General features: G+C 45.2%; 1 protein-coding gene across 3 annotated transcripts in view; it reads left to right on the top strand.

Annotated features, from left to right (window-relative positions):
- The window catches only part of col2a1b (collagen, type II, alpha 1b), an 83,896-nt gene extending 71,568 nt beyond the window's left edge, over window positions 1-12,328 (top strand). For all 3 annotated transcript variants that reach the window (XM_036950895.1, XM_036950896.1, XM_036950893.1), the window contains 11 exons: window positions 664-825; window positions 2,573-2,680; window positions 3,202-3,309; window positions 3,879-4,040; window positions 4,299-4,460; window positions 5,747-5,800; window positions 5,937-6,044; window positions 6,723-7,011; window positions 7,786-7,973; window positions 8,387-8,629; window positions 10,671-12,328. In XM_036950895.1, the coding sequence (XP_036806790.1) occupies window positions 664-825; window positions 2,573-2,680; window positions 3,202-3,309; window positions 3,879-4,040; window positions 4,299-4,460; window positions 5,747-5,800; window positions 5,937-6,044; window positions 6,723-7,011; window positions 7,786-7,973; window positions 8,387-8,629; window positions 10,671-10,817 (1,731 nt within the window). In that variant the 3' untranslated portion in view covers window positions 10,818-12,328. The remainder of the gene's footprint in view (window positions 1-663; window positions 826-2,572; window positions 2,681-3,201; window positions 3,310-3,878; window positions 4,041-4,298; window positions 4,461-5,746; window positions 5,801-5,936; window positions 6,045-6,722; window positions 7,012-7,785; window positions 7,974-8,386; window positions 8,630-10,670) is intronic.
- Window positions 12,329-12,995: the final 667 nt, after the last annotated feature.

Raw genomic sequence — 12,995 nt, 5'->3', positions numbered from 1 at the left:
GTAGCACGTGCTCCAGCAGGTATATTTCACTGGTCACCCCCAAAGTCAACTCCTCCTTTGGCCGCCTTTCCTTCCAGTTCTCTGCCACCAATGACTGGAACGAATTGCAAAAAAAAAAAGCTGGAGTCTCACATCTCCCTCACTAACTTTAAGCACCAGCTGTCAGAGCAGCTTACCGATCATTGCACCTGTAAACAGCCCATCTGTAAATAGCCCACCCAACTACCTCATCCCCATATTGTTATTTATTGTTTTGCTCCTTTTCACTCCAGTATCTCTACTTGCACATGCATCTTCTGCACATCTATCACTCCAGTGTTTAATTGCTATATTGTAATTACTTCACCACTACGGCATATTTATTGCCTTTACCTACCTAATCTTACCTCATTTGCACACACTGTATATAGATTTTCCAATTGTGTTATTGACTGTATGCTTGTTTATTCTATGTGTAACTCTGTGTTGTTGTTTGTATCGCACTGCTTTGCTTTATCTTGGTCAGGTCGCAGTTGTGAATGAGAACTTGTTCTCAACTAGCCTACCTGGTTAAATGAAGGTGTTCTCAACTAGCCTACCTGGTTAAATAAAGGTGTTCTCAACTAGCCTACCTGGTTAAATAAAGGTGAAATAAAAATAAATTAATAAATGGTGTCTCTGCAGGGTAACCCTGGTGCTGCTGGGCCCTCTGGCCCTGCTGGTAAAGATGGCCCTAAGGGTGTGCGTGGAGACGGTGGACCCCCAGGCAGACAGGGAGACGCTGGGCTGCGTGGAGCCGCTGGATCCCCTGGAGAGAAGGGAGATGCTGGAGAGGATGGTCCCTCTGTAAGTTTATCACTACAGTACCGTCCTCCAGCCCGGGGCATAGTGGACGGGCTTGATAGCTCTCATTCAACCCAGCACCCTACTGAAGCAACACAGGTCCTACAGGCTTTATTCAACCCAGCACCCTACTGAAGCAATACAGGTCCTACAGGCTTTATTCAACCCAGCACCCTACTGAAGCAACACAGGTCCTACAGGCTTTATTCAACCCAGCACCCTACTGAAGCAACACAGGTCCTACAGGCTTTATTCAACCCAGCACCCTACTGAAGCAACACAGGTCCTACAGGCTTTATTCAACCCAGCACCCTACTGAAGCAACACAGGTCCTACAGGCTTTATTCAACCCAGCACCCTACTGAAGCAACACAGGTCCTACAGGCTTTATTCAACCCAGCACCCTACTGAAGCAACACAGGTCCTACAGGCTTTATTCAACCCAGCACCCTACTGAAGCAACACAGGTCCTACAGGCTTTATTCAATACAGGTCCTACAGGCTTTATTCAATACATGTCCTACAGGCTTTAGTCAATACATGTCCTACAGGCTTTAATCAATACAGGTCCTACAGGCTTTAATCAATACAGGTCCTACAGGCTTTAATCAATACAGGTCCTACAGGCTTCATTCAACATTGACAAGTTATTTAGGTCACAGTGTTTCTGAACTCGTGGTGTTCTTCAGATTGTGATGTCACTGACAACACACATCCCACCACTCAAGTTAACACGGAAATACATTCATTTTGGGGTTTTGCAGCTATAAAACAACACTGGCTTTATGTCTTAAAAGTCTCTCTTTTGGTTTGACTTCCAACCCAACCGGCATGAACATCAGTCCAGGGAATGAAAGAAAGGTCCATTTATAATGGACAACACTATTCCCTCGTCCCCATCACAACAAAGCACGTGTCCGTCACCGACCCAATAACCAGCCCAAACACACTGCTGTCTGCCAGGGCGTTAATATCACCTGTGGGCTTCCCCTGGACAGAGATATGATGGCAGAGAGGACAAGCGTTTTACTTTGTACTTCCCACTCCCTGCAGTACAGTTCACCCCCTGAGCAGTACTGAACTAACAGCCGGCATAGCTGTCTGTTACTGAAATTGGACAGGCAAGTCCAGAGAACAGACATGATAAGACCCTCTGATCCTCCCTGGTCTAAATCACAGAAGTGGAGGTGGATGCACTGCACACAAAAATGTTTTTTCTTGTTTTTCCAGTGTGTTTACAGATTTGTATAGTTTTTCTGTTGATATATTTTTAGTTGTTGTTGAAAACACTCACTTGAAAATAACACACTGTCCTCTTGTCCTCCACTTGCTCCTCTTCCTTCTCTTCTTCCTCTCTTCCTCCCCTTCCACCTCTCTTCCTCTCTTCCTCCTCTCCTCCTCTTCCTCCTCTCTTCCTCCTCTCTTCCTCACCTTCCTCCTGTTCTTCCTCTCTTCCTCCTCTCCTCTCTTCCTCCTATCCTGCTCCTCTACTCTCTTCCTCCTCTCCTCTCTTCCTCCTCTTCTTCCTCCTCTTTTTCCTCTCTTCCTCCTCTCTTCTCTTCCACTTCTTCTTCCTCTCTTCCTCCTCTCCTCTCTTCCTCCTCCTCTCCCCTCTTCCTCCTCTCCTCTCTTCCTCCTCTTCATCCTCCTCTTCTTCCCTCTTCCTCCTCTCTTCCTCCTCTCCTCTCCTCCTCCTCTCTTCCTCTCTTCCTCCTCTCCTTCGCTCCTCCTACTCTCTTCCTCCTCCCAGGGTCCCGATGGTCCTTCAGGTCCTTCAGGTCTGGCTGGACAGCGTGGTATTGTTGGTCTTCCAGGACAGCGTGGAGAGAGAGGTTTCCCTGGCCTGCCAGGACCCTCTGTAAGTCACATACACCACATTACAGATCCCATTAATTCATTAGACTATTCCATCATTCATTAGACTATTCATTCGTTCATTCATTAGACTATTTATTCATTCATTCATTAGACTATTCATTCATTCATTAGACTAATCATTCATTAGACTATTCATTCATTCATTCATTAGACTATTCATTCATTCATTAGGCATTTCATTCAGTCATTCATTCATTCATTAGACTATTCATTCATTAGACTATTCATTCATTCATTCATTAGACTATTCATTCATTCATTCATTAGACTATTCATTCATTCATTCATTAGACTATTCATTCATTCATTATGATTCATTAGCCTATTATAGATGACAGAATAATATTGTACTGTCAATTGACTTGTACCCGTCCCACCCATTTCAAGTAAGAATGGATGGATGAATATTCAAAGAAAAACATCAGTGAATATATGACTATTGATTTGAGTGTCGCCCCCTATTGGTGGTCCACCAACTGACCCGTGTGTCCATCTCCCCAGGGAGAGCCTGGTAAACAAGGAGCTCCTGGTGGAAGCGGAGACCGTGGGCCCCCTGGCCCAGTGGGACCCCCTGGACTGACTGGACCCGCTGGAGAACCCGGGAGAGAGGTCAGTGTCTGTCCCATAGCGTGTTGTCTGAAATGACAGAGACGTCAGTGTCTGTCCCATAGCGTGTTGTCTGAAATGACAGACGTCAGTCTCTGTCCCATAGAGTGTTGTCTGAAATGACAGACGTCAGTCTCTGTCCCATAGAGTGTTGTCTGAAATGACAGACGTCAGTCTCTGTCCCATAGCGTGTTGTCTGAAATGACAGACGTCAGTCTCTGTCCCATAGCGTGTTGTCTGAAATGACAGAGACGTCAGTGTCTGTCCCATAGCGTGTTGTCTGAAATGACAGACGTCAGTGTCTGTCCCATAACGTGTCGTGTCTGAAGTAGCATCCTAGTTCTTATATTGCTCATTACTTTTAAACAGGGTCGGCATAGTGCTCTGTCCAAATGTAGTGCACTATATAGGGAATAGTGTGCCATTCAATGCAGCACAGTGTCACCGTTATGGCCTCTCATGGTCATCTCTATACCTTCGGTACAATACGTTAACTCACTGTCATGATTAACTGGATCACTAACTATACGTTTGATGTTTCTGATATTAAACAATGTGTGATTGTCTCTCAGGGCAACGCTGGTTCTGATGGACCACCTGGTAGAGATGGATCCACTGGAATCAAGGGGGACCGTGGTAACACCGGTCCTGCTGGTGCTCCTGGATCCCCAGGTGCTAATGGTTCCCCCGGCCCTGTCGGCCCCACCGGCAAGCAAGGAGACAGGGGAGAGGCTGTGAGTATACACCCTAAATCACTCCCCATAACATCCCCAATGGCACCCCGTAGAAGCCTTTTAACACCCCTAAAAACCCCTCTCTTGAGAGGTGAATAACCCAGGCCATGTTATTGTTTTCTGTCTATTTTCTCAGTTCAGTCAATATATTAATAATGTTTTTATTATCCATAATGTTCTTAGATATGACAGTTTACTCAGATATTATTGTTTTGCAGCCCTTCCTGACCTTGTGTCTGTCTCTTGGCTGTTCTCTAGGGAGCTCAAGGACCCGCTGGACCTGCCGGGCCTGCTGGAGCCAGAGGAATGGCTGGACCCCAAGGACCCCGTGGAGACAAGGGTGAAGCTGGAGAGGGTGGTGAGAGAGGACAGAAAGGACACAGAGGATTCACTGGTCTGCAGGGTCTGCCCGGACCTCCCGTAAGTACCCCCCTAATCTCCCTGTACTCCTAATCTCCCGGTACCCCTGATCTCCCTGTAACCCTAATCTCCCTCTACCCCTAATCTTTCTGTACCCCCCTAATCTCCCTGTACTCCTAATCTCCCGGTACCCCTAATCTCCCTGTAACCTTAATCTCCCTCTACCCCTTATCTCCCTATACCCCCTAATCTCCCTCTACCCCTTATCTCCCTATACCCCATTATCTCCCTATACCCCTAATCTCCCTATACCCCCTTATCTCCCTGTACCCCTAATCTCTCTATACCCCCTTATCTCCCTATACCCCCTAATCTCCCTATACCCCCTTATCTCCCTGTACCCCCTAATCTCCCTGTACCCCCTTCTCTCCCTATACCCCCTAATCTCCCTATACCCCCTTATCTCCCTGTACCCCTAATCTCCCTGTACCCCCTAATCTCCCTATACCCCCTTATCTCCCTATACCCCCTAATCTCCCTATACCCCCTTATCTCCCTGTACCCCCTAATCTCCCTGTACCCCCTAATCTCCCTATACCCCCTTATCTCCCTATACCCCCTAATCTCCCTATACCCCCTTATCTCCCTGTACCCCCTAATCTCTCTATATCACAAATTTCTCTATATCACAAATTTCTCTATATCATTGAAATGTCCCTTTAGCCTTTACCTGTAGTTGTGTATATCCTATGGACATTGTCTCACCTTGTCTCTTTCCAGAGGATCAATCTGACCTATAGACATTGTCTCACCGTGTCTCTGCCCATAGGATCAATCTGACCTATAGACATTGTCTCACCTTGTCTCTCCCCATAGGATCAATCTGACCTATAGACATTGTCTCACCTTGTCTCTCCCCAGAGGATCAATCTGACCTATAGACATTGTCTCACCTTGTCTCTGCCCATAGGATCAATCTGTCCTATAGACATTGTCTCCCCTTGTCTCTGCCCATAGGATCAATCTGACCTATAGACATTGTCTCACCTTGTCTCTGCCCATAGGATCAATCTGACCTATAGACATTGTCTCACCTTGTCTCTCCCCAGAGAGTCAATCTGACCTATAGACATTGTCTCACCTTGTCTCTCCCCAGAGAGTCAATCTGACCTATAGACATTGTCTCACCTTGTCTCTTCCCAGAGGGTCAATCTGTCCTATAAACATTGTCTCACCTTGTCTCTCCACATAGGATCAATCTGACCTATAGACATTGTCTCACCTTGTCTCTTCCCAGAGGATCAATCTGACCTATAGACATTGTCTCACCTTGTCTCTCCCCATAGGGTCAATCTGGAGACCAGGGTGCCTCTGGACCTGCTGGACCAAGTGGATCAAGGGTGAGTATAGACAGAATGATTAACAACTCTTACACAGAGTTTTGAGATGTACCCTTCCTTATTGTCAGCCAAAGAGCATGGCAGGCAGAGCTCTAGTCTACAGTACAGTACATCTGAATCCTTGTGTTCTGTTTAGGGACCTCCCGGACCCGTTGGTCCCTCTGGAAAGGATGGTTCCAACGGTATGCCCGGCCCCATCGGACCCCCCGGACCCCGTGGTCGCTCTGGAGAGACTGGTCCCTCTGTGAGTAACGCTCTCATCTCCCATCTATCTCTCAATTTATCTTAGTACTAGAGAGGAGAGGAGAGGAGAGGAGAGGAGAGGAGAGGAGAGGAGAGGAGAGGAGAGAGAGAGAGAGAGAGAGAGAAAGAGAGAGAGAGAGAGAGAGAGAGAGAGAGAGAGAGAGAGAGAGAGAGAGAGAGAGAGAGAGAGAGAGAGAGAGAGAGAGAGAGAGAGAGAGAGAGAGAGAGAGAGAGAGAGAGAGAGAGAGAGAGAGAGAGAGAGAGAGAGAGAGAGAGAGAGAGAGAGAGAGAGAGAGGGGGAGGAGAAATAAGAGGATGTGAGAGGAGAGGAGAGGAGAGGAGAGGAGAGGAGAGGAGAGGAGAGGAGGAGAAAGAAGAGGAGGTGAGAGGAGGGGAGAGGAGAGAGAAGAGAGGAGAAGAGAAGAGGAGAGAGCAGTGTATGACATGGTGCAAATCTCAAATCATCCCCTGTTCCTCGTATAGTGTGCTACCTTTGCTCTGGTCAAAGTAATGCCCTGTGTAGGGAGCAGGTTGTCATCTGAGACAGCAGCCAGCTATATAAACACTTTATGTCCCCTCTGCTCTGTGCTTTTCGTCTTCTGTAATACCTATGGCCCTGGTAGCAGCACATCACCAGTAGCGTCTTGGTTTTCCAATTTCTTCTGTCTGTGTATCTCAGGGTCCACCTGGAAACTCCGGTCCCCCTGGTCCTCCTGGTCCTCCCGGCCCTGGTATCGACATGTCTGCCTTCGCTGGTCTGTCTCAGCCTGAGAAATCCCCCGATCCCCTGAGGTACATGAGGGCCGACCAGGCCTCCGGAAACCTGAGGACGCACGACGCCGAGGTGGACGCCACGCTCAAGTCTCTCAACAACCAGATTGAGAACATCCGCTCCCCCGAGGGCTCCAAGAAGAACCCTGCACGTACTTGCAGAGACCTGAAGCTGTGCCACCCAGACTGGAAGAGTGGTGAGTGACGGGATAGGAGCGAAGAATGGCTCTTTGTTTAGGGGTCAAGCGTTAAAGCCAAGCAACATGACTTGACCAGGAAAAACTCAGGGCCCTAAAGTTTCTCCTGCTCAGGTGAGGTTTCTCCTGCTCAGGTGAGGTTTCTCCTGGTCAGGTGACGTTTCTCCTGCTCAGGTGACGTTTCTCCTGCTCAGGTGACGTTTCTCCTGCTCAGGTGACGTTTCTCCTGCTCAGGTGAGGTTTCTCCTGCTCAAGTGACGTTTCTCCTGCTCAGGTGACGTTTCTCCTGCTCAGGTGAGGTTTCTCCTGCTCAGGTGACGTTTCTCCTGCTCAGGTGACGTTTCTCCTGCTCAGGTGACGTTTCTCCTGCTCAGGTGACGTTTCTCCTGCTCAGGTGACGTTTCTCCTGCTCAGGTGACGTTTCTCCTGCTCAGGTGAGGTTTCTCCTGCTCAGGTGACGTTTCTCCTGCTCAGGTGACGTTTCTCCTGCTCAGGTGACGTTTCTCCTGCTCAGGTGACGTTTCTCCTGCTCAGGTGACGTTTCTCCTGCTCAGGTGATGTTTTTCCTGCTCAGGTGACGTTTCTCCTGCTCAGGTGACGTTTCTCCTGTCCCCACTGATTAGGTCGGGCAAAAATTCCATAATATTTAGGGAAGTCTGGAAGATTCTGTCTTATTCAAAAGAGAAAGTAAATATAAACATGTGTATTGTAGTACAGAGTTTTAGAGAGCTGATTCAATCTGAGCCGTTTCCTGTCTCCTCCGCCTGTCTGCAGGAGAGTACTGGATCGACCCTAACCAGGGCTGCACCATAGACGCCATCAAGGTCTACTGTAACATGGAGACCGGAGAGTCCTGCGTCTACCCCAAGCCCGCCAGCATCCCCAAGAAGAACTGGTGGTCCAGCAAGAGCAAGGCTGCCAAACACATCTGGTTCGGAGAGACCATGAACGGAGGATTCCACGTGAGTCACCCTTCAATCTCTTGTTTCGGCTCTCTTCTAATATATTATCACGATCGTACAATCGTGATTTTTTTTTCCCCCCCCTCCTCTTCAATCTCAGGTGACATCTGTTATGTGTGCAGTGCACTTATTTACTCAAGCCTCTCTGGGATTAGTCTGTTTCGGTCCTTTAGGGGATTCCTATTTTATGTTTGACTAAAATACTTTTTTTTACGTACATTATCTCAATCAATGCCACTTAGTCCGTTCAAAATTCTGATATAGTTCTGATATAATGATGTCATTGATTCTTACATCCCTGTCTCCCTGTTCTCTCTCACTAGTTTTAACCATTGACATTGTAAAATGACATCTATCGTTCAACCGGTCCTAACCGCCCTTCTCCCCTCCTCTCTCTCTGCTGCCCTCTACAGTTCAGCTATGGCGATGAGAGTCTGGCAGCCAACACGGCCAGCATCCAGATGACCTTCCTGCGGCTGCTGTCCACCGAGGCTAATCAGAACCTCACCTACCACTGCAAGAACAGCGTGGCCTATATGGACGGGGCCACGGGGAACCTGAAGAAGGCCGTGCTGCTCCAGGGCTCCAACGACGTGGAGATCAGAGCTGAGGGCAACAGCCGCTTCACCTACACCGTTATGGAGGACGGCTGCACGGTGAGAGGATGAACACACACACACACACACACACACACACACACACACACACACTCTCTCATACATACACACCCACACACAGGCTACAGCCACTTTACATACACCATTATGGAGGACGGCTGCACGGTGAGAGGATGAACACACACAGACACACACTCTCTCTCTCATACATACACACCCACAATTCAATTCAGATCACAATGTGATGGAGGATGGCTGCACTGTGATGAAAACACACTGAACAGTTTTGAGACTATTTAACCCTAACCCACAAATACACTCATTCACTGTCCCCTATCAATATCTATAACATGTCTGTCCCCTATCAATATCTATAACATGTCTGTCCCCTATCAATATCTATAACATGTCTGTCCCCTATCAATATCTATAACATGTCTATAACATGTCCGTCCCCTATCAATATCTATAGCATGTCTGTCCCCCATCAATATCTATAACATGTCTGTCCCCTATCAATATCTATAACATGTCTGTCCCCTATCAATATCTATAACATGTCTGTCCCCTATCAATATCTATAACATGTCTGTCCCCTATCAATATCTATAGCATGTCTGTCCCCCATCAATATCTATAACATGTCTATAACATGTCCGTCCCCTATCGATATCTATAGCATGTCTGTCCCCTATCAATATCTATAACATGTCTATAACATGTCTGTCCCCTATCAATATCTATAACATGTCTATAACATGTCTGTCCCCTATCGATGTCTATAACATATCTGTCCCCTATCAATATCTATAACATGTCTGTCCCCTATCAATATCTATAACATGTCTATAACATGTCTGTCCCCTATCAATATCTATAACATGTCTATAACATGTCTGTCCCCTATCAATATCTATAACATGTCTATAACATGACTGTCCCCTATCAATATCTATAACATGTCTATAACATGTCTGTCCCCTATCAATATCTATAACATGTCTATAACATGTCTGTCCCCTATCAATATCTATAACATGTCTATAACATGTCTGTCCCCTATCAATATCTATAGCATGTCTGCCCCCTATCAATATCTATAGCATGTCTGTCCCCTATCAATATCTATAACATGTCTGTCCCCTATCAATATCTATAACATGTCTATAACATGTCCGTCCCCTATCAATATCTATAGCATGTCTGTCCCCCATCAATATCTATAACATGTCTGTCCCCTATCAATATCTATAACATGTCTGTCCCCTATCAATATCTATAACATGTCTGTCCCCTATCAATATCTATAACATGTCTGTCCCCTATCAATATCTATAGCATGTCTGTCCCCTATCAATATCTATAACATGTCTATAACATGTCTGTCCCCTATCAATATATATAACATGTCTGTCCCCTATCAATATCTATAACATGTCTATAACATGTCTATAACATGTCTGTCCCCTATCAATATCTATAACATGTCTGTCCCCTATCAATATCTATAGCATGTCTGTCCCCTATCAATATCTATAACATGTCTATAACATGTCTGTCCCCTATCAATATCTATAACATGACTGTCCCCTATCAATGTCTATAACATGTCTGTCCCCTATCAATGTCTATAACATGTCCCTCCCCTATCGATGTCTATAACATATCTGTCCCCTATCAATATCTATAACATGTCTGTCCCCTATCAATGTCTATAACATGTCTGTCCCCTATCAATATCTATAACATGTCTGTCCCCTATCAATATCTATAACATGTCTGTCCCCTATCAATATCTATAACATGTCTATAACATTTCCGTCCCCTATCAATATCTATAACATGTCTATAACATGTCTGTCCCCTATCAATATCTATAACATGTCTGTCCCCTATCAATATCTATAACATGTCTATAACATGTCCGTCCCCTATCGATATCTATAACATGTCTATAACATGTCTGTCCCCTATCAATATCTATCAATATCTATAACATGTCTGTCCCCTATCAATATCTATAACATATCTATAACATGTCTATAACATGTCTATAACATGACTATCTCTCTGTCCCCAGAAACATAAAGGAACGTGGGGAAAGACAGTGATTGAGTACAGATCCCAGAAGACCAGCCGGCTGCCCATCGTGGACATCGCTCCTGTGGATATTGGAGGAGCGGACCAAGAGTTTGGTGTTGACGTCGGCGCAGTTTGCTTCTTGTAAAGAAAGAGGGATGAAGAGAAGGAGAAGTAGAGGGGAAAAACACATCAAATATGAGAGAGAGGAACACACGCTTCTATCAAAAAAAGGAAGAATGAAAGAAAGAATAGAGAAAGATCAAGACACTTTTATATAATTTTTTTGTTTAAGTAGAAAGTGCTTTTTCCAACTAAGTCCTGCACTGAATGGCACCGGCAATATTCATCTGGGATTTCGTGGCCTTCCAGTCTCCCTCCATCAGACCCCCCTCCCATGGTGCCCCAGCCCTCCCTCCACCCCCCACCCTGGGAGCACCACCCCACTAACAAGAAGGATCGAGGAGAAGAGGAGAAAAAGGAGAAAGAGGAGAAAGAGGCAGCGTGCCAGACAATGAGTTGGTGTTATTTATTTATTGTTCAGGTGTGGGTCCCAGGTGTGTTAGGACTGAGTGTGTGTAGCCTGTAAAAAGGCCCCACCCACAACAACATACATATTCTATCAGTTCCCCCTTTTCATGTTCCTCCTCTATACCTCCACACCCTAAATATTATATCAATTCCAAACCAAAAAAATCTGGCAGTGTGATAAGTGCAGGTGTTCCTACTTCCAACCGCCGCCCCAGTGTGTATCAGGAAGTTACTGTCTATTATAATAAAGTCAAATGGTGCTATTGTTGTAAAACCAGTCTGTATTCTTTAACAACCAGATACTAATGTATTAGTGACATGTTTATAATGTGTGTACATATATGTATATGTGTGTATACATATATATATATATATATATATGCATTTTTCAGAGAGTACATTTCACGCTGAGATCATTTTTCAGAGTGGTAAATATTGCTGCCCCCCCCCCCCCCTCCCTCCAACCCAACCCTGACCCTTCTCCGTGGTAAACCCAATGACACAAAAACCATGTCCATAATATATTTTGTAAAGAGACATGTTCAATTCGGAATCAATCCGAGCTCTAAATTTATTTCATTTTGTTTTAATTATAATATTTTAAGCTACCTCACACAAAGAAAATAAATAAACAACAGAGGAAAGTTAAATCCTGTATCCAAGTTTACAAATCCAGCTTTGGCAATCTTCTCTTTGGTGCATTAGACCCCATGTTGTGAGAAGCCCACCAGAAGTTGACTTTGACCGTTGACCTATCCCACTCCACTTCCTCCCATAAACCCCCTGCTGTCCCCTCACACAGGAAGTACCTTCTGCCCTGGTAGGAAGTACCTCGGCCCTGGCCATGCCCCTCTAGGATCAGGAACGGGATATGGCTTTTTGACTTGATATCACGACTGGACAATCCAGCCCTCATTTACACAGAGGGAAAGCACCACGACCAGGGCAGAGGGTGTGCATTCGTTTGTGAGGGGGTAGTAAATATATTGTTTAATATTAATAATAATAGTAATATTGTTAATAATAACATCATTACTATTATTATTATTATTATTAAATATGATGATCATGTTTTTGTTACGGTTTTGATTCATGTAAATTGGAAATAAAAGAAAAAAAAACTATTGACAGGCTGAAGTCGCTTTTTATTTTATTGATTGTTGTTGTTGTTGTTGTTGTTTTTTGGGTTGTTATTCACCCCCCATAATGCTCCAGAGAAGAGTGTGTGTGGGGTTGGGTGCTGTGGTGGTGTGGGTGTTTTTGTGGTTGTTGTTCACCCCCCCATAATGCTCCAGAGAAGAGTGTGTAGCGTTAAAACTTATCTGGGGAGATTATTTGTTTCTGAAACCTGAAAGTATGATTGAACTTTGTTGTTGTTGTTGACGGTATTATATTCCCAGAGATAGAAGCCGTACCAAATCTAGATTCTGTGTCCTGTATGGGTCTTTCCGTTGGTCTGTGTGTTTGAGCTAAATGCATATCGAGGGGTGGAATGTAGTCAGAACACACAAGGAGAGACCATGGATCACAAGTGGGTGGCACCCCAGTTTTATTTGTTGTTTTCTTCATCGGAGAGAGTATGCAACATTTTGTGAGGAGGTGCGAAGTTCATATCATGTACTATTTTGTCAAATGTAAAAACCTTTTTTCAATATTTTCAGATTGTTTTTTAAGCATGCTAGATAAGAGAAGGGAAACATTTCCAACCGCTATCATCAGTAACTGTATGAACTGATTGTCATCCAGTCTTTACATTTTTTTCCCCTTTTCTTTCCTGACCTTTCACCTTTCACCG

Source organism: Oncorhynchus mykiss, chromosome 17 (assembly GCF_013265735.2).
Source record: "Oncorhynchus mykiss isolate Arlee chromosome 17, USDA_OmykA_1.1, whole genome shotgun sequence".
Taxonomy (NCBI): Eukaryota; Metazoa; Chordata; class Actinopteri; order Salmoniformes; family Salmonidae; genus Oncorhynchus; species Oncorhynchus mykiss.
Note: the sequence above shows the minus strand (reverse complement) of the source record. Positions and strands in the feature narration are given on the sequence as shown.